We start from the raw sequence: 20,596 nt of genomic DNA on the forward strand, positions 1-20,596 counted from the left end.
TTCTCTCTTGTTGGAGATGGTCATTGCCTGGAACCTGTGTGGTGTGAATGTCACTTACCACTTGTCAGCCCAAGCCTGGATATTGTCCAGGTCTTGCTGCATTCGGACATGGACTGCTTCAGTATCTGAGGAGTCACGAATGGTGCTGAACGTTGTGAAATCATCAGTGAACATCCTCACTTCTGACCTTACAATGGACTATGTCAGGCTGTTTCTTGACTAGTCTGTGAGACAGTTCTCCCAATTTTGGCATTAGCCTCCAGATGTTAGTAAGGAGGACATTGCAGGGTCGACAGGGCTGAGTTTGCCATTGGTGTTTCCTGGGCCTAGGGTGGTCCATCTGGTTTAATTCCTTTCTTGTGACTTTATAGCGGTTTGATATAACTGAGGTTCATGCTAGGCCATTTCAGAGTCAACCACATTGCTGTGGGTCTGGAGTCACATGTAGGCCAGACCAGGTAAGGACAGCAGATTTCCTTCCCTAAAGGACATTAGTGAACCAGTTGACAATCAACGATAGTTTCCTGGTTACCAGACTAGCTTTTAATTCCAGATTTATTAATTGAATGGTGTGATTTGAACCTGTGTCCCAAAGCATCAGCCTGAGTCTCTGGATTACTAGCCCAGTGACATTATGACTATGCCATCACCTCCATCCTAGATTATTATCTAGGAAGCCTGACCCTGATCCTGATCCTGATCCTGATCCTGATCCTGATCCCGATCCCGATCCCAATCGTGATCCCGATCCCGATCCTGATCCTGATCCCGATCCTGATCCTGATCCCAATCCTGATCCTGATCCCGATACCGATCCCGATCCTGATCAATCTATTTTAAAGTTTAACTCTGTCCAGGACAGCTCCCTCTTGTAATGAGCAGTGGGAACGACACTGCTACTATCAGAGCTAACAGTGAACATTTTCTTTAAGGGTCCAGCTGACACTCAGTTCAGTTTATTAATATCAGGGCCTGTCCCACACTCTGGATGATCTTTCTAACTGACCTGAGAGAATATTTCGTCACCCTCAGACTCTTAATGGGGCTGAAAGATTTTCCCACCATCCCTCGGCTCCCATTGTTAATTTATAAAAACGCTTTAAGTCTTTATTGTTTTTTGTGCAGAATCTTTCAGTCAATCTTGTTTCTCCTCATTGTTACTATTACATGATTAGTGTGAACAAAGTGTAACTTTTGTATTATGAACATACAAATCTGTACAATTCTTCAAAAATAACATTTGTTCAAATTCCAGTGGTGTTCCACAGGGCTCAGTGTTGGGGCCCTTGCTGTTTGTTGTATATGTCAATGATTTTAGGCTTAAATGTGGGAGGCATGGTTGGGAAATTTGCAGATGACACAAAAATTGGCCGTGTAGTTGATAAAGTGGATAGCTGTCAACTCCAGAATGATATCAATGGTTTGGTTCAGTGAGCAGAGAAGTGGAAAATGGAATTCAATTCGGAAAAGTGTGAGGTAATGCATTTGGGGAGGGCAAACAAAACGAGGGAATACTCAATAAACGGGAAGTTATTGAAAGGGGTTGAGGAAGTGAGAGACCTTGGAGTGCATGTCCCCAGGTCCCTAAAGGTGGCAGGACATGTGGACAAGGTGGTAAAGAAAGCATATGAAGTGCTTTCCTTTACTGGATGGGGTATTGAATACAAAAGCAGGGATGTAATGATGGAACTATACAAACACTGGTTGGGCCACAGCTGGAATTTTGTATATAGTTCTGGTCACCACATTACAGGAAGGACATAATTACTCTGGAGAGAGTGCAGAGGAGATTGACAAGAGTGCTGCCAGGGCTTGAAAATTGCAACTACGAGGAGAGATTGGATCAGCTGGGGCTGTTTTCTTTAGAACAGAGGAGGCTAAGGGGTGACCTCATTGAGGTGTACAAAATTATGAGGGGCCTGGATAGGGTAGACAGAAAAGACCTGTTTCCCCTAGCTGAGGGGTTCAATTACCAGGGGGCATAGATTTAAGGTGATAGGTAGAAGGACTAGAGGGGATAAGAGGAAAAATGTTATCACACAGAGGGTGGTGGGCATCTGAAATTCACTGCCTAAGTTGGTGGTTGAGGCTGAAACTCATTTAAAAGGTACATGGATCTGCATCTGAAGCAGTGTAACCTGCAAGGCTACAGACCAGGTGCTGGAAAATGGGATTAAAATGAGCGGCTAGTTTCTTTTTACTCTTTTTGGCCGGCACAGACATGATGGGCTGAATGGCCTCTTTCTGTGTCGTAGCTTCTATGGTTCTATAACCTGGATAAATATTAGCACAGCAAAGACCCGAGTGTTTGCAACAAACAGTCAAATGATCAATAACCAATGTTATGACTGCAGCCGTTGTTACATGCTGAGCAAGCCTAACCCCAGAGGGAAACTTCTCTCACTGACCATAACCTTTTTTTTTGTATTTTGAAAACAAGGGGAAAAGTACTGACCCCAGAAGCATAGAATCCCAGTGACACTTTTAGGATTTTAAAATTAAAAGATTTGTTAACAAGAAAAAAAGCTTAAACACACAAGATTAAAATTACACAGCTGAAACAGTCTTACAAAACATTTCCCAAAATACCCACTTGGTCAGAATACACAAATAAACTACTTGGCAACAGATCCCTGATAGATTTTTAACCATAAAAATCAAGTAACATTACTCAAGGCAAAACTGCTGTTACATTAGTAAGATATACCGACAATTTCTTGCTCTCTTCAACTCCGCTGTGAGAATCTGAAGGAAGTTCAGAAACTGACTGTTTTCTGAAAACAAAGACTTTTCTGGCTTGAAACTGGGCAGCTACTTCAAATTCACAGCTTCTCTCAGCACAGAACAGATCTCAGGACATCTCTCTCCCACCCCAACTACCATCCCCCCCTCCCCCGCCCCCCCAGCCAACACATCTCCCTTAAATATCTTTTTTCCCTTTCATCCTAGACTCTATTGTCCTAAGCACCTCTTTGAACTCAACTTTTAGAAAATATAAAAGTCTTTCATGTTTTCCTATTGTCTCCACTTTTGGGTCAAATAAAATTTAATAACCTTCCCTTGTTTACTTATGAAACCTTTGTAAGTTGTAAAAGTCCCTTAAACTCCCTTTGAAATTTAGCAGCTGAAAAGTCAACTCCTTACCTATCACCTAATGCAAATCTTAACCCAATTTATTCATTTGTAATCCCAACCTCACCACAGCCTCTCATTACAAATGCACACATCTAGCATTTTACCTTTCATCTCTCAGCTCCCACAGACAGCCTGTCTTTACTAACCTTCCTCCAGTTTAATTATCCATGGACTCACACACACACACACACACACACACACACACACACACACACATGCACACACACGCACACACACACACAAACACTGTCACGCACATAGGGATGCACACCCACATACATGCATGTACACACACGCATGCGCACACATGCACATGCACACACTAACACACATTCACACACACACGCGCACACACTCACACATGCACGTGAACACTCACAGACACCCTCGCACATGCTCACAACCTCACGCCTGTGTGCACACACTCTCACACGCACACACGCACACACTCTCTCTCACGTGCACACACACAGACACACTCTCTCTCACACGCACACACACACACACGCTCTCTCACACGTACACACACACACACACACAAACACACACACACACTCTCTCTCTCATACGCACACACACAAACACACAACCTTCTTTACAGAATACCACCATATTCCCAGAAATATTTTAAAAAGATGATATCCATTTTCATAAAGAAGACAGATTTTTGCATTGATAGGAATGTTCACAGAAACTAATTATGGAAAGGGGCAAGTATTATAGAGTAGTTATAATGGGGGATTTCAATTATCCAAATATAGAATGGGTTAGTGGTAGTGTAAAGGGCAGAGAGGGGAAAGAGTTCCTAGAGTGTGTCCAGGTGAATTTTCTACAGCTGTATGTTCCCAGTCTAATGAGGGAGGAGGCACTGCTGGAACTGGTTCTTGGGAATGAAGTGGAGTTCCAGGAGGATGCCACTAGAAGCACTGGAGAGGGCAGGGGTCGCTCCTATGGTGGAGTTTCGGGGGGTGGGGGGGGGCGGCGGGGTGGCGAGATTGGATTGTCCCAGCAACATAGTATGGATCACTCCTGCATCACTTCATCACTTCCTGACAATTACAGTGAGTGACATGCAGTCTTATCCTCTTCATACTCATCTACTAAAGCTCCACTCTCTATCTATAAGAACGAGGCCCACAAGGGACACCACCAGAACCCCCAGTCCCCAGGCCAGGTCTGAGGTGGAAGATGAGGAAGACCTGTCACTGCTCTCACCCGCACCCTCCACCAGCGCAGAGACACACACCTCAGTGGGACACAGCTCTTGATGAGGCTCAGAGTCACTGTCTAGGGAACACCTCACTAACACGTCCCCGCAGCAGTCAGAGGCAGGGACAGCCCAGTTCTCCGGCACTTGGTGGGCTGCTGGAGACCAGCCACCCGCTCAGTCCGAGCCAGATGATGAGCCTCTGGAAGCGACTGTCAAAGCGATGCTGGAGATGCAACAACAGGCAGATCATCAGGCAGAGATTCGACAGTCACTCAGCAGACTAGAGCGAACGATGGAGGAGTCCTTCTGCATTCTGTCTGATGTTGTGGTTCTGACATGTGAGTGTCTCGAGGTCACCATGGGAAGGCTGGTGACCACCATGGAGACCTGGGTCCAGCAGGTTTTGCTGGATTTACACTAGGCCCTACACTCCATGGCCACACACCCTGCGGGGCACCATCAGGATGTAGGTGACATGAGGATGAGGCACCTTGACCTCCCTCCAGGTGTCCCCACCATCTCCTGCAACAGTGAGGACAGGGCTCTCGGGCACCCACAGGGATGATGAACGTCAGCCAGACACCCCGGGGGTCTCCTCTCAGGTCACTCCAAGGCTGTGCAGCTGCTCACAGACCCCCTCTGCCTGTGACCCCTACCACTCCGGCTCAGCCCGCTGAGGGTGATTCTGCCCTCAGCAAGTGACCCTTATCAGACAGGGGTCTTCCAGGCCTCAGGCCACCAGAGGACGTCTGCCATGGTCATCAGGATGTAGCTGCCTCCACCTCCGCTGTGTATGTCAGGGCTGTACCCAGGAGTAGCACTAAAGTTAGGAAAGTTAAGGAATTTTTTGTTCACATTTGGATCATGCTGTGCATTCTCTGTATAAATGCTGCATTGTTGTAAATATATTTGATGGTTATATGAGTGGCTTGGTCGACTGAAGCCATTGTGATTATTTACATATGCATCCTCTTATTTCGAGGTTTAGCCATCGTCCCACTCAGTGAAAGTCTTCCCCTGTGAGATTCACATTCCTGTGTTGTCACCCTCACACTCAGCCTCCGCACCCAGGTGTAATGTGAGAGGGAAGTGTTAAAATCTTGATTCGAGGCATGTGATTCATGCGCTCTGAACCCTTCCTCACAGAAGGGCCATTGTGTGAGGGCAGCTCATCAGCCTCATGTGATTAGGGGCACTTGTGTCTCCTCATTGTAGCGGGGGAGGCGATGGCACAGTGGTATTGTCGCTAGACCAGAGACCCAGGATAATGCTCTGGTGGACCAGGGTTTGAATCCCACCACAGCAGATGATGAAATTTGAATTCAATAAGAATCCTAGAATTAAAAGTCTGAAACCATGTCTGCCTTTAGAGAAGGAAATCTCTTGGTCTGGCCTATGTCTGACTCCAGACCCATAGTAATGTGGCTGAATCTTAAAAGCATTTAGGGATGGGCAATAAATGCTAGCCTGGCCATTGACATATGAATTTAAAAAAAGGGCAAGGAATGGAAGAGGAGAACCCTAACCATGCCCACATCTCACTGTCTTGTACTTTCTTCATTAAGTGGTAGGTGCTGCTTCAAGTCACTTCTCACATTCATCTTGCTGTTGTTGAGTGGACTCTCACTCCCCAGAGTGCAGCACAGACCTTTGCGGAGATCATGGGGGGTGAATCACGAGGCCAGGAGGTACAAGTGTCATTTTTTTTTAATTCAGCTTTATGGAATCTGGGTATCTTTGGCTGGGCCAGCATTTATTGCCCATCCCTAATTGCCCCTTGAGAAGGTGGTGGTGAGCTGCCTTCTTGAACCGCTGCAGTCCATGTGGTGTAGATACACCCACAGTGCTGTTAGGGAGGGACTTCCAGGATTTTGACCCAGCGACAGTGAAGGAATGGCGATATATTTCCAAGTCAGGGTAGTGAGTGACTTAGAGGGGAACTTCCAGGCGGTGGTGTTCCCAAATATTTGCTGCCCTTGTCCTAGATGGTAGCGATCGTGGGTTTGGAAGGTGCTGTCTAAGGAGCCTTGGTGAATTCCTGCAGTGCATCTTGTAGATGGTACACACACTGCTGCTACTGTGTGTCAGTGGTGGAGGAAGTGAATGTTTGTGGATGTGGTGCCAATCAAGTGGGCTGCTTTGTCCTGGATGGTGTTGAGCTTCTTGAGTGTTGTGGGAGCTGCACTCATCCAGGCAAGTGGGGAGTATTCCATCACACTCCTGACTTGTGCCTTGTAGATGGTGGACAGGCTTTGGGGAGTCAGGAGGTGAGTTACTCACCGCAGGATTCCAGCCTCTGACCTGCTCTTGTAGCCACAGTATGTATACTGCTAGTCCAGTTCAGTTTCTGGTCAATGGTAACCACCAGGATGTTGATAGTGGGGGATTCAGTGATGGTAATGCCATTGAATGTCAATGGGAGATGATTAGATTTTCTGTTGTTTGAAATGGTCATTGCCTGGCACTTGAGTGGCATAAATGTTACATGCCACTTTTCAGCCCAAGCTTGGATATTGTCCAGGTCTTGCTGAATTTGGATATGGACTGCTTCAGTATCTGAGGAGTTGCGAATGGTGCTGAACATTGTGCAAACATCAGTGACCATCCCCACTTCTGACCTTGTGATGGAAGGAAGGTCATTGATGAAGCAGCTGAAGATGGTTGGGCCTAGGACACTACCCTGAGGAACTCCTGCAGTGATGTCCTGGAACTGAGGTGACTGACCTCCAACAACCACAACCACCTTCCTTTGTGCTAGGTGTGACTCCAACCAGTGGAGAGTTTTCCCCCTGATTCCCATTGACTCCAGTTTTGCTCGGGTTCCTTGATGCCACACTCGGTCAAATGTTGCCTTGATGTCAAGGGCAGTCGCTATCGCCTCATCTTGGGAATTCAGCTCTTTTGTCCATGTTTGAGCCAAGGCTGTAATGAGGTCAGGAGCTGAGTGGCCCTGGCGGAACCCAAACTGGGCATCAGTGAGCAGGTTATTGCTAAGCAAGTGCCGCTTGATAGCATTGTTGATGAACCCTTCCATTACTATACTGATGATGGAGAGTAGACTGATGGGGCGGTAATTGGTCGGGTTGGATTTGTCCTACTTTTTGTGTACAGGACATACCTGGGCAATTTTCCACATAGCCGGGTAGATGCCAGTGTTGTAGCTGTACTGGAACAGCTTGGCTGGGGGTGCGGCAAGTTCTGGAGCACAAGTCTTCAACACTATCGCTGGAATATTGTCAGGGTCCATAAGCTTTGCAGTATCCAGTGCCTTCAACCGTTTCTTGATATCACGTGGATTGAATCGAATTGGCTGAAGACTGGCCTCTGTGATGCTGGGGACCTCCGGAGGAGGCTGAGATGGATCATCCACACGACACTTCTGGCTGAAGATTGCAGCGAATGGCTTGGCTTTATAGAATGTGGTAGATATGACCTATCAGAGCTCGGACAAGCGCAGACATGCCCAACATTGAGGGCAGGATTCTCCCTTTGGTGAGCAGGTGTGGGGCTCAACATCAATGCGTGTCATTTAGCTTTTCAGTTTGATGGATGCGCCCTGGAGTCAGCTACGTGCCCGCCCAACTGACAAAGGCTCAGTAAGACCTACTGAAAAGTAATTAAAACAGTTCCAGGAGCTGCCTGTCGATGAGCAGGCAAAGAGCCAAGGCGGCCTTCAGATAAAACGTCAATCCATGGCTGGGATGAGGTTTCATGAAGGATTTATAAGTTGTGTAACATTTTTAATAAAAGAAATTGCCATGTCCCAGCTCATGTGATAGTGTCACATCAGGGGACATGTCAGCCAAATTTTTCTCATCGTTTATTATCTTTTTAAAAGTAACACTGATCTCTGTGAGGCAGCACTTTGCCTCAGGGAGATGAATGCGCTCTTTCATGTGCATGTGTGAAAGAATGCACTCCCAGTTCAGGGAATCCCCACCCACCTCCACCCACACAGAGAGCGGACAGCGCTTCCAGGCACATGTCACGCTGGGTGGACCTTAATTGGCCCGCCCATGTAAAATGGCAGCGCGCCCCCAACCAGGGGTGCCAATCGGAACCTGCCCACTCACGCCCGCTCCCACACATCACCCCCCAACAGGGGGAAAATGCTGCCCTATATCTCACTAAATAGGAGAGTCTTCTTTGGTAGACCCTTGGGCTGGTGATTCACCTCCATTTTCTGGCTCTCTCCTCCTGACCCTCTTGTTCTTGCTCTGATTCCCCTTGAGTCTGGACCTGGAGCTGTGCTTGGCATCACCTCTCCCTCCTTCATCTCCTCCATTGTATTAGGACCCTCGAAAAGTCAGCATTGGGCCCTGGATCCATTTCTACTTTGACCTTCTCTTTGAAATCAAACATTGAAGACATTAAAATGTGTAACAGGTCCAGATAATGAAGCTCACTATCTGTTACCTATGATAACTGGAATGGTTGAGAGTGGTTCCTGCCCTAGTTGTACTTTCACTGCTGCAGCCTTATCTGTGAGATGCTACCACTCGTACTGAGGTGATTAAAATGCCATCCCAGAAACGTTCCATCTGAATCCTTCATTGCTGAGAGAAGGTTTGAGTGATGAGCACTGGCCTATCGAGGCTCAGCGCTCCAATCTCTGATCTGACATTCTAATGAACAATGAGTTGCTGATGATTAAAGACTGGATGCCCTTTGATCTGTCAGAAATGTCAATTCCAGTGTGCATGTGACTGGCCTCCATTAATGCAATGCCATATATGCTGCACCTGTGCCTCCTAACCAATTACCCGCATTTCCAAATTTTACATTCCAATGTGTTAATGTTGAGATGCAGCTACTGTGACGTGAAGCCATTGAATTCTGAGCAGCTCTTTGACAGAACAGAGAAAGGCATTGGCTTCAAATGGCTATCTTCACAGGGAGGTCTTCCTCCTTTCTCAGTAATCAGACTCCACTTCACTCTTGTGGCACCAACAAGTTAGAGGGCACCGCAAGAAATGGCCCCTTAAGTCCAGCGATACACTGCTCCCCCACTACCCCCGACTATCCTGTTCAGAATTGCTTCTATTTTTGATTTATGACTGTGCCATAACTCCGATAGAACAAGATGTGGATCTGCACTATTATTTTGAAATCAGCTGCAATGTTCCCCCTCTCACTGTCCGCATCCCAGAAATCTACCTGGAACCTCCCAGTGTGCAGGTACAGCTCTCTCCTGTTATTCTCCAGCCTCCCCCAATAATACTGGATCCCATTGTTGTTGTGGTCACTATTCCTACCCTCCCCCCTGAGCCCATCACTACTGATGTGCCCATTCCCTATGTGGACCTCACCCCTCCCTATCTGGAGGTACATGGTCACCTAGCGAGGGGAACGCCCTGCCCCAGGAAAGCTTCACAAACTACCCCCTGACCCCCTGCTTTATTATGCTTTTCCCAAATCCAGGCTGCAGATACCTCACAAACCATCACCATCGCACCCACAGCCCAGTACACAGACTGACAAGCCCATGGACAGCAACTGGCAAAATGCCCTGCACACCAAACTATGCATTATTCCTACTGAGCACACAACCCTTGCCCCTCCCAATGCAGCGTGCCCACTGGACCCCATCGCCGCCTCCACTCTCTGACTCTAGGCTGCAAGCCCCAGGGCAAAGACTTTGACTTTCACTGAGTTCCCCATTGCCACCAGATGACGTTGATGCCTACACTGTCTCCTTTACTGACCCCCCCCATATTCCCCACCCCTTCCCTGGTGGAAATGCTGGTTCCTGAAATCTCAGCCCTGTATGAGAGTCACTGCACTGCGCTGTCCTTCTGGATAATGGTGGCACTGGGAGCCGAACCCCCCCACACATCCCCCTGCCCAGCCCCACCATCAACTGGTTGCAATACCGGTCCCTGAAAGTTGAGCCCTGCCTGAATACCGCTGTGCCGTGCTGTCCACGGTGAGCACCGGGAGCAGACCACCCCTCCAGCCCTGGCAGGGTGGTGTTCCACCAACACCTCGGTGAGACCAGTGCAGCGCTGCGGCAGGGAGGCTGTGCCTATTGCACCCACCTCAAAGTCACGAATGAAGTGAGGTTTGACCCACTGCACAGCACCTTTCCCAATCAAGATTCAGACTGACGAGGCAAATGCACATGGGATACAGGGTAATTTGATAAGGTGGATTCAAAATTGGCTTAGTCGGAGGAGACAGAGGGTGATGACAGAAGGATATTTTAGTGACTGGAAGCCAGTATCCAGTGGCGTACCACAGGGATCTGTTCTGGGTCCCCTATTATTCGTCATTTATATAAATGACATAGATGACTATGTGGGGGGTAGGATTAGTAAGTTTGCGGATGACACAAAGATTGGCCGGGTGGTTAACAGTGAGGTTGAGTGATTTGGGCTACAGGAAGATAGAGACAGGATGGTCAAATGGGCAGATAAGTGGCAGATGGAATTTCACCCTGAAAAGTGTGAGGTGATACACTTTGGAAGGAGTAATTTGACAAGGAAGTATTCAATGAACGGCATGACACTAGGAAGTTCTGAGGAACAAAGGGACCTTGGTGTGTGTGTCTATAGTTCTCTGAAGGCGGATGGGCATGTTAGTGGGCTGGTGAAAAAGGCATATGGGACACTTGTCTTTATCAATCGAGGCATAGATTACAAAAGTAGTGAGGTCATGTTGGAGTTGTATAGAACCTTGGTGAGGCCACAGCTGGAGTACTGTGTGCAGTTCTGGTCGCCACATTATAGGAAGGATGTGATTGCACTGGAGGGGGTGCAGAGGAGATTCACCAGCGTGTTGCCTGGGATGAAACATTTAAGTTATGAAGAGAGGTTGGATAGACTTGGGTGTTTTCGTTGGAGCAGAGAAGACTGAGGGGTGACCTGATCGAGGTGCACAAGATTATGAGAGGTATGAACAGGGTGGATAGGGAGCAGCTGTTCGCCTTAGTTGAAGGGTCAGTCACAAGGGGGCATAAGTTCAAGGTGAGGGGCAGGAGGTTTAGGGGGGATGTGAGGAAAAACCTTTTTACCCAGAGGGTGATGACGGTCTGGAATGCACTGCCTGGGAGGGTGGTGGAGGCGGGTTGCCTCACATCCTTTAAAAAGTACCTGGATGAGCACTTGGCACCTCATAACATTTAAGGCTATGGGCCAAGTGCTGGTAAATGGGATTAGGTAGGTAGGTCAGGTGTTTCTCACATGTCGGTGCAGACTCGATGGGCTGAAGGGCCTCTTCTGTACTGTGTGATTCTGTGCTGGTGTGAGATTTCCTGCCAGCATTGACACAAGATTGGAAAGCGGCCGGTGATTCTAGTGAGAAGTTAATTTAGTGAGCATTCATGAGGTGGTAATGATGCAAATGGAATTCACGCCACTGCTCATTGGGATACCTGACCCACCATTAACCTGCCATTGGGAAAATTGCAAACTATTTTTATGCTAGCAAGTTTCCAATTGTTGGCCTCCTTCTAGATTTTTCACTTCTGCTGCCAGGATTCTCGCCGTGGGCGGATGGAACCGTTCCACCCAGAGATCAGTGTTTTGGAATACACCTTTAAGGGTTATCAGCATGACAGCACTTAAAGGAATGTGTCCTGTGATCCAGTCTTAGTTTCACTTTTGCTTTGAGTAGAGGACAGCAAAGCTCCTGGTGCTCCAAGCTTCACCACAGCAGCACACAGTTCATATGTGCCTTGTCTTAATTAATAAACCAACACTGTGTGTCCCCAATCTTTTAGGAGTGATTGGTGCTTCGTGTCTTGTACAGTGAATAAACCCAAGGATTATATCATTATAAAAACACAACACATTGTATCATAAGCATTTTGCTGGTAAATCTCAGCAGGTCTGACAGCATCTGTGGAAAGAAAGACAGAGTTAATGATTCTGTATGAATCTTCATCAGAGCAGAACTCTGTCTGTCTCTCCACAGACGCTGTCAGACCTGCTGAGATTTTCCAGCATTTTTTGTTTTTGTTTCAGATTTCCAGCAACTGCAGTATTTTGCCTTTAACATTGTATCATAAGGTTTAGGTTGACTCTGGAAAAGGACACAGAACGATCCAGAGTGAGAATAATTAACTGGGGGAAAGTCAACTTCAATGGGGTAAGAATGGATCTGGGCCGAATTAATTGGAGTCAAAGACTGGCAGGAAAAACAGTAGCTGAACAATGAGCTACCTTCAAAGAAGAGATGATTCTGGCACAGTCAAGGTATGTTCCCTGGAAAGGGGAAGGTAGGGTAAACAAATCCAGAGCTCCCTGGATGACAAAGGAGGTAGAAATTAAGATAAAGAAGAAAAAATGTGCTTATGACAGTTGTCAGATTGAAAATACGGTTGATGCCAGGCTGAATATAGAAAGTTCCAAGGAGAGGTGAAGAAGCAAATAAGAGAAACAAAGAGGGAGTATGAAAGAGATTGGCAGCCAAGATAAAAGGAAATCCCAAAGTCTTCAATAGGCATATAAATATAAAAGAGCGGTAAGAGGAGGAGTAGGGCCAATTTGGGACCAAAAGGGGATTTATGCATGGAGACACGGGCCATGGCTGAGGAATTAAATGAATACTTGACACCTGTATTTACCAAGGAAGAAGATGCTGGCCATGGTGACCGAGGAGGTAATTCAGGCAAAGTTATAGCTCTTGGAATAAAAGGGGGAAGTAGCAACATGGATATGAAATTGACGGAGTAACAGGAAACAGAGAGCAGTGTTAAAGGATGTTAACCTGTAATTCCATAAGATCATGACTGATCTGATTGTGTCTCAGACCCATTCTCCACTCCACCTCCCATAACCTTTGACTCCCTTGACAATCAAAAATCTGTGTTTTCACGAGAATGGTTCTGTAGATGAGATATTTCAGTTACATAGCTCAACGGGAGAAGTCAAACTGTTTATCTTGGAGAAGAGAAGGCTGAGTGGAGACTTGATAGAGGTGTTCAAAATCGTGAGGGGTCTGGACAGAGTAAATAGGGGGAAACTATTCCCACTCGTAAAAGGATCGAGAAGCATAGGGCCCAGATTTAAAGTGATTGCCAAAAAAAGCAAAAGTGACACAAGGAAATACATTTTCACATAGTGAGTGGTTAGGGTCTGGAACGCACTGTCTGAGAGTGTGGTGGAGACAGGGTCAATCGTGTGGTTAGGGATGGAATGCACTGTCTGAGAATGTGGTGCAGACAGGATGAATCAAGTAATTCAGAAGGGAATTGGATTATTATGTGATATGGAAGAATGTGTAGGGTTATGTGTAGAACATTTGGTGAGTGGGACTAGATGAATTTCCCCTTAAGAGACTCAACATTACAGGCTGAATGGCCCCCCCTCCTCAGCTGTAACAATCCTGTGATTCCGTAATACAAGTAAGAATTGTACTCAGCAATCACATAGAATCCACACACAGGAGGTGTTCTGCTCAGAGTGTTTATCACCCCCGCCTCATCGGTACCAATGACATAGGTAGAAAGAGGGATGAGGTCCTGCAAGCAGAATTTAGGGAGCTAGGAAACAGATTAAAAAACAGGACCTCAAAGGTAGCAATCTGTAGATTACTTCCAGTGCCATGAGTGAGTATCGAAATAGGAGGTTAGTCCAGATGAATGTGTGGCTGGAGAGATGGTGCAGGAGGGAGGGCTTTAGATTTCTGGGACATTTGGATAGTTTCTTGGGGCAATGGGACCTGTACAAGGCAGACGGGTTGCACCTGAACTGGAATGGGACCAACATGCTTGTGGGGAGGTTTGCTAGTGTTGTTGGGGAGGGTTTAAACTAACTTGGCAGGGGGATGGGATCCTGAGAGGAGGTTCAGCAGGGGAGATGCACAGCCAAAATTAGAAGAGAGAGCAAGTGAGTCAGGAAGGCATAGAAATTATAGGCCAGTTAAGGCACAAGGGAGTTTGGCCAGGTGGGGTGGTATTTATTTTAATGCAAGGAGTCTGATGAATAAGGCAGATGAGTTGAGGGCACAAATTAACAGATGGAAGTATGATGTCATTGCTGTCACAGAGACATGGTTGAGAGAGGGGCAGGGTTGGCAGCTCAATACTCCAGGATATAGGATTGTCTTCAGGCAAGACAGGAAAGGAGGTAAAAGAGGAAGGGGTATCACAATACTGATCAAGGAATCAATTACAGCAGTGAGGAGGGATGACATCTTAAAAGGCTCCTCAAATGAAGCCACATGGGTAGAACTTAAAAACAAAAAAGGAGCAATCACATTGCTGGGACTGTACTATAGGCCCCCAAAGAGTCAGAGAGAAATAGAAGAGCAGACATGTAGGAAAATTTCAGAGAAGTGTAAAAATAATAGGATAGTAATAGTGGGGGATTTCAACTGCCCCAACATTAACTGGGTTAGTCATAGAGTGATAGGTTTAGAGAGAGTGGAATTCTTAAAATGCATCCAGGAGAGCTTTTTAAGCCAGTACGTAGAAAGTCCTACAAGAGAGGTCCTGGACTTAATTTTAGGGAATGAAGCCAGGCAGGTGGTAGAGGTGTCAGTGGGGGAGCATTTTGCAGATAGTGATCATAACTCTGTTAGATTCAAGGTTGTTATGGAAAAGGACAAGGATGGGCCAGAAATCAGAGTTCTAAATTGGGGGAAGGCTGATATTAATAAGATCAGATATGATTTGTCCAGAATGGACTGGGAGCAGCTACTTTTAGGTAAATCTGCGTCAGAGCAGATTCAAGAAGGAAATAGGGAGAGTACAGGGCTAACATATTCCAGTAAAGATAAAGGGTGGGACCATCAAATCCAGGGAACCCTGCATGCCGAGGGATATACAGGATTGGATAAAGAAAAAAAGGGAGGCTTATGGCAGATACCGAGGGCTCAAAACAGCGGAAGCCCGAGGGGAGTATAGAACGTACAGATGGGGGAACTTAAAAAAGAAATTAGGAGAGCAAACAGGGGGCATGAAAAAACATTGTCAGTTAAAATAAAGGAAAATCCAAAGTTATTTTACAAGTACATTAAGGGTAAGAGGATAACTAGGGGAAGAGTAGGGCCCATTCAGGATCATAGTGGTAATTAGTGTGCGGAGCTGGAAGATGTAGATAGGGTTCTAAATGAATACTTTGTCTTGGTGTTCACAAGTGAGAGGGACGATGTGGGTATGGAAATCAGGCAGAAGGACTGTGATATAATTTTAAAAATTAGCAAAGAAAGAGAGGAGGTTCTAAGTGGTCTGGCAGGCTTAAAAGTAGATAACTCTCCAGGCCCGGATGATATGTATCAAAGGCTGTTGAGTGAGGCAAGGGAGGAGATAGCAGAGGCACTAGCAATAATTTTCAATATTTCTCTGGTCACAGGAGAGGTGCCAGAGAACTGGAGGACAACCAATGTGGTACAGTTATTCAAGAAGGGAGGAAGGAATAAACCAGGGAACTACAGGCCAGTCAGTCTAACCTCAGGGGTGGGGAAACTATTGGAAGCAATCCTGAGGGACAGAATTAATCTACACTTGGAGAGACAGGGATTAATCAAGGTCAGCATGGTTTTGTAAAGGGGAGGTCATGTCTGACCAATTTGATTGAATTTTTCAAAGAGGTGACCAGGTGTGTAGATGAGGGTGATGCATTTGGCGTAGTCTACTTGGACTTCAGCAAGGCTTTTGATAAGGTCCCACATGGGAGACTGATAACGAAGGTAAGAGACCATGGGATCCAAGGCAATTTGACAAATTGGATCCAGAATTGGCTGAGCGGCAGGAAGCAGAGGGTGATGGTTGAGGGGTGTTTTTGTGACTGGATGCCTGTATCCATTAGGGTTCCACAGGGATCGTTGTTGGGTCCCTTGCTGTTTGTGGTATATATAAATGATTTAGACTTGAATGTAGGAGGGTTGATCAGTAAGTTCACGGATGACATGAAAATTGGTGGGGTGGTAAATAGTGAGGAGGATAGCCTTAGATTACAGGAGGATATAGACGGGCTGGTCAGATGGGCTGATCAGTGGCAAATGGAATTTAACTGGATAAGTGTGAGGTGATGCACTTGGGCAGGACAAACAAGGCACAGGAATACACGATGAATGGTAGGACCCTGGGAAGTAGAAGGATCAGAGAGACCTTGATGTGCATGTCCACCGGTCCCTTAAGGTAGCAGGACAGGTTGATAAGGTGGTTAAGAAGGCATATGGGGAACTTGCCTTTATTAACCGAGGCATAGAATATAAGAGAGGGAGGTTATGCTGGAACTGTATAAAACGCTGGTTAGGCCACAGCTAGAGTATTGTGTGCAGTTCTGGAATCCGCATTACAGGAAGGATGTGATTGCACTAGAGAGAGTGCAGAGGAGATTTACCAGCATGTTGCTTGGGCTGGAGAGTTTTAGTTATGAGGAGAGGTTGGATAGACTGGGATTATTTTCGCTGGAGCAGAGGAGTTTGAGGGGGGAACATGATTGAGGTGTATAAAATTATGAGGGGCATAGATAGGGTAGACAGGAAGGAACTTTTCCCCTTGGTGGAGGGATCAATAACCAAGGGGCATAGATTTAAGGTAAGGGGCAGGAGGTTTAGAGGGGATGTGAGGAAGGATTTTTCACCCAGAGGGTGGTGGGAATCTGGAACTCACTGCCTGAAAGGGTGGTAGAGGCAGAAACACTCATAACATTTAAGAAGTATTTGGATGTGCACTTGCGATGCCAGGGCATACAAGGTTATGGGCCTAGTGCTGGAAAATGGGATTAGAATAGTTAGGTACTTGTTTGTCCAGTGCAGACTCGATGGGCTGAAGGGCCTTTTTCTGTGCTGTAGACCCCTATGACCTTATGATTCTATGACACCTCCTTGCCACACTGGGACATGCTCTGCTTGTGCTTTACTGTCTGTAGGTAGAGGGGCTGCACTGTCGTTGAGCCACAACAGAACACACAATGACTTATTTCTCTGCTCTCCAGATGCTCAGCTGTTTGGAGCACATGTACGAGAGCCTGGGTCTCATCAAAGATTTCAACATCAACCCCATCACACTGAAGAGGTGGCTGGTAAGGGTCTACTGACAGAGAGCACAGAGGGAGTGCTGCACTGTCGGAGGGTCAGTACTGAGGGAGTGCTGCACTGCCAGAGGGTCAGTACTGAGGGAGTGCTGCACTGTCAGAGGGTCAGTACTGAGGGAGTGCTGCACAGTCAGAGGGTCAGTACTGAGGGAGTGCTGCACTGCCAGAGGGTCAGTACTGAGGGAGTGCTACACTGTCAGAGGGTCAGTACTGAGGGAGTGCTGCACTGTCAGAGGGTCAGTACTGAGGGAGTGCTGCACTGTCGGAGGGTCAGTACTGAGGGAGTGCTGCACTGTCAGAGGGTCAGAACTGAGGGCATGCTGCACTGTCAGAGGGTCAGTACTGAGGGAGTGCTGCACTGTCAGAGGGTCAGTACTGAGGGAGTGCTGCACTGTGAGAGAGTCAGTACTGAGGGAGTGCTGCACTGTCAGAGGGTCAGTACTGAGGGAGTGCTGCACTGTCAGAGGGTCAGCACTGAGGGAGTGCTGCACTGTCAGAGGGTCAGTACTGAGGGAGTGCTGCACTGTCAGAGGGTCAGTACTGAGGGAGTGCTGCACTGTCAGAGGGACAGTACAGAGGGAGTGCTGCACTGTCAGAGGGTCAGAACTGAGGGCATGCTGCACTGCCAGAGGGTCAGTACTGAGGGAGTGCTGCACTGTCAGAGGGACAGTACTGAGGAAGTGCTGCACAGCTGGAGGGTCAATACTTAGGGATGGCTGCACTGTCGGAGGGTCATTACTGAGGGAGTGCTGCAGTGCCAGAGGGACAGTCTTATGACCCAGAAGTTGGTAAAACTGAATTAATTAAAAATCCCAGAGGGAAACTTTAAACAACTGTCATAACCTATATCTTTAACTATTATGTTTGAGATGCAGCTCTAAATTCAAGAATCAGACCACTAGTTCTCAAGAGGTTTTATATTAACCTAAATGAAACATTTTATTAAGTTACAATATATTAAACATATACACATGGCTACAAATTACTACGATCATAACTTTTAACAAATTCCTGAACTAATCTTCACTAAGGCAACAATAACCAATAAACTTTAACCAGACACCAGGCAAAGCATTTTCACCTTACAAATTCTAAATGAGATTCCTTTCACTTTGGTTCCTGTGGAGACAGTTGTAGGCTTACAGCTACTTTGATCTTACATTGCCTCTGCCCTGCACACACAAAATTGCTGTCTGTTATAATCAACACAGCTCATTGAATGTAAATTTTCATTGTATCACCAACCTCTTTGATCCCACCTCTTCTAACAATATAACCCCTTTCATAGTACCAGTTTCATTAGTAATATAAACATATTGCTTGGTGTCTGCTAGCTAGGGGCCAGATTTCACCCCACTTCTTGAATGCTCTATTCAGAAAAATACAAATATACTCTACCTCTCTTACATCTCAAAACTAGTACACATCAAAGTGCCCAGACTACCAGACTAGCTGGCTTTAATTCAATTAAGACACACCCACAGGCTAAACCTCTATTTAAAAAATAATAATTTTCAATAACACTACATACATTAATAGTTTCATGAGATCCCCTGCCTATCAAAAACTGAACCCTCATAATTCTAAAAGATAGCTTCATTTTAATAATCCATCTCACAATATCTCCTATACTTATTACACTATTACATTACCAGATGCCTGTATTAACATAACAACATATACACACAAGTCCTTGGTATCAACAGAAATCGCTCCAGTTCAGTCTCCAGGTTTTTTTTAAATGTCCTATTTTCCTTTAAGCTTCAAACCCTTGATAACGTATCTACGAACAGGTTTTCTCTTCCGGCAATATGTATAATAGGTAGATTAAATGGTTGTAATAGTAGACTCCATCTGAACAGCCTTGCACTTTTGTCTCAGAATTTGTCCAAAACTTCAAAGATTTATGGTCTGTATAAACAATTGTTTCAGATGGATTGTTAACAATTGCAGTTGTTTGTCAGATCATTGCTCGCTCACTTAACCTCTTTTTGTAGCGTCCTTATGTCTTCTTAACAACCTACTTTCCTATCTATCTTTGTGTCATCAGCAAAATTGGCAGCCATCCCATCCATCCATCCATTCAGCAAAGTAATGTATGTAAATTGTAAGCACTTGAGGTCCCAGCACTGATCCCTGTGGCATATACTTGTTACATCTTGCCAACCTGAAAAAGACCCGTTTATGCCCATTTATGCACAAAACCATGTTGACTCTGCCTGATGACCATGGCCCTGCTATAACATTTTAACAATAGCTTCTAACATTTTCCCAATGACAGATGTTAAACTAAGTAATCTAGGGAGTTTTGAAAAATAAAAACCAATGCATCAACTATCTCACTGGACACTTCTTTTAAGACCCTAGGATGAAGTCCATCAGGACTCGGGCTCTTGTCAGCCCACAGCTCCAACAACTTACTCAGTATCACTCTAGTGACTGTAATATTCCTGACTTCCTTCCCCACTTGCATTTCCTGGTTTATAACTGCTTCTGGGATGTTACTTGTATCCTGTACAGTGAAAACTGATGCAAAATACCTGTTTAATTCATCTGCCATCTCCTTATTTTCCAGTAGCAATTCTCCAGACTCACTTCTTTAGGACCAATCCTCACTTTGTTAACTCGATTCTTTTTAAAATATTTATAAAAGCTCTTACGATCTGTTTTTATATTTCTGACTAGGTTTCTCTCATACTCTAATTTTTCCCTCCTTATTAGTCTTTTAGTCATTCTGTGCTGTTCCATATATTCTGTCCAATCTTCTGACCTGTCATGTGCCTTTGTTTATTATATGCTTTTCCTTTAAGTTTGATACTATCTTTAACCTTTCTAGTTAACCACAGATGTTGTGTCCTTCCCTTGGACTTTTTCTTACTCGTTGGAATGTATCTACTCTGTGTTCTGAAATATCGCCTCAAATATTAGCCGTCGCATCTCTATTGGCCTATCCCTTAACCTAATTTGCAAATTCACTTTTGCCAGCTCAGCTTTAATGCCCTCATATTTGGCCTTATTTAAGTTTTAAAACATAAGTCTCAGGCCCACACCTCTCTCCCTCAAACTAAATGTAAAATTTAATCATATTATGGTCGCTGCTAATCCGTGTGTCAAAGGGTACAGGAGCTGGTACATGGTACAGGAACTGGGATGCTCCCTGAGACTCCAGTTTAACCTGGATGCCATTTTCCTTTTTAAAGCTCTGCATTCAGGAGAATTACCGGAACAATCCATTCCACAATTTCCGGCACTGTTTCTGTGTGAC

At 45.8% G+C, this 20,596-nt stretch overlaps 1 protein-coding gene across 1 annotated transcript in view; it reads left to right on the forward strand.

The window, feature by feature from the left end:
• The window catches only part of pde9a (phosphodiesterase 9A), a 58,682-nt gene that overhangs the window by 2,731 nt on the left and 35,355 nt on the right, over positions 1-20,596 (forward strand). The window contains exons 3-4 of the mRNA XM_041211937.1: positions 17,233-17,319; positions 20,532-20,596. The exon at positions 20,532-20,596 is cut by the window's right edge and continues 40 nt beyond it. Of these exons, the coding sequence (XP_041067871.1) occupies positions 17,233-17,319; positions 20,532-20,596 (152 nt within the window). The remainder of the gene's footprint in view (positions 1-17,232; positions 17,320-20,531) is intronic.

This window comes from Carcharodon carcharias, chromosome 18 (assembly GCF_017639515.1).
Source record: "Carcharodon carcharias isolate sCarCar2 chromosome 18, sCarCar2.pri, whole genome shotgun sequence".
Classification (NCBI taxonomy): Eukaryota; Metazoa; Chordata; class Chondrichthyes; order Lamniformes; family Lamnidae; genus Carcharodon; species Carcharodon carcharias.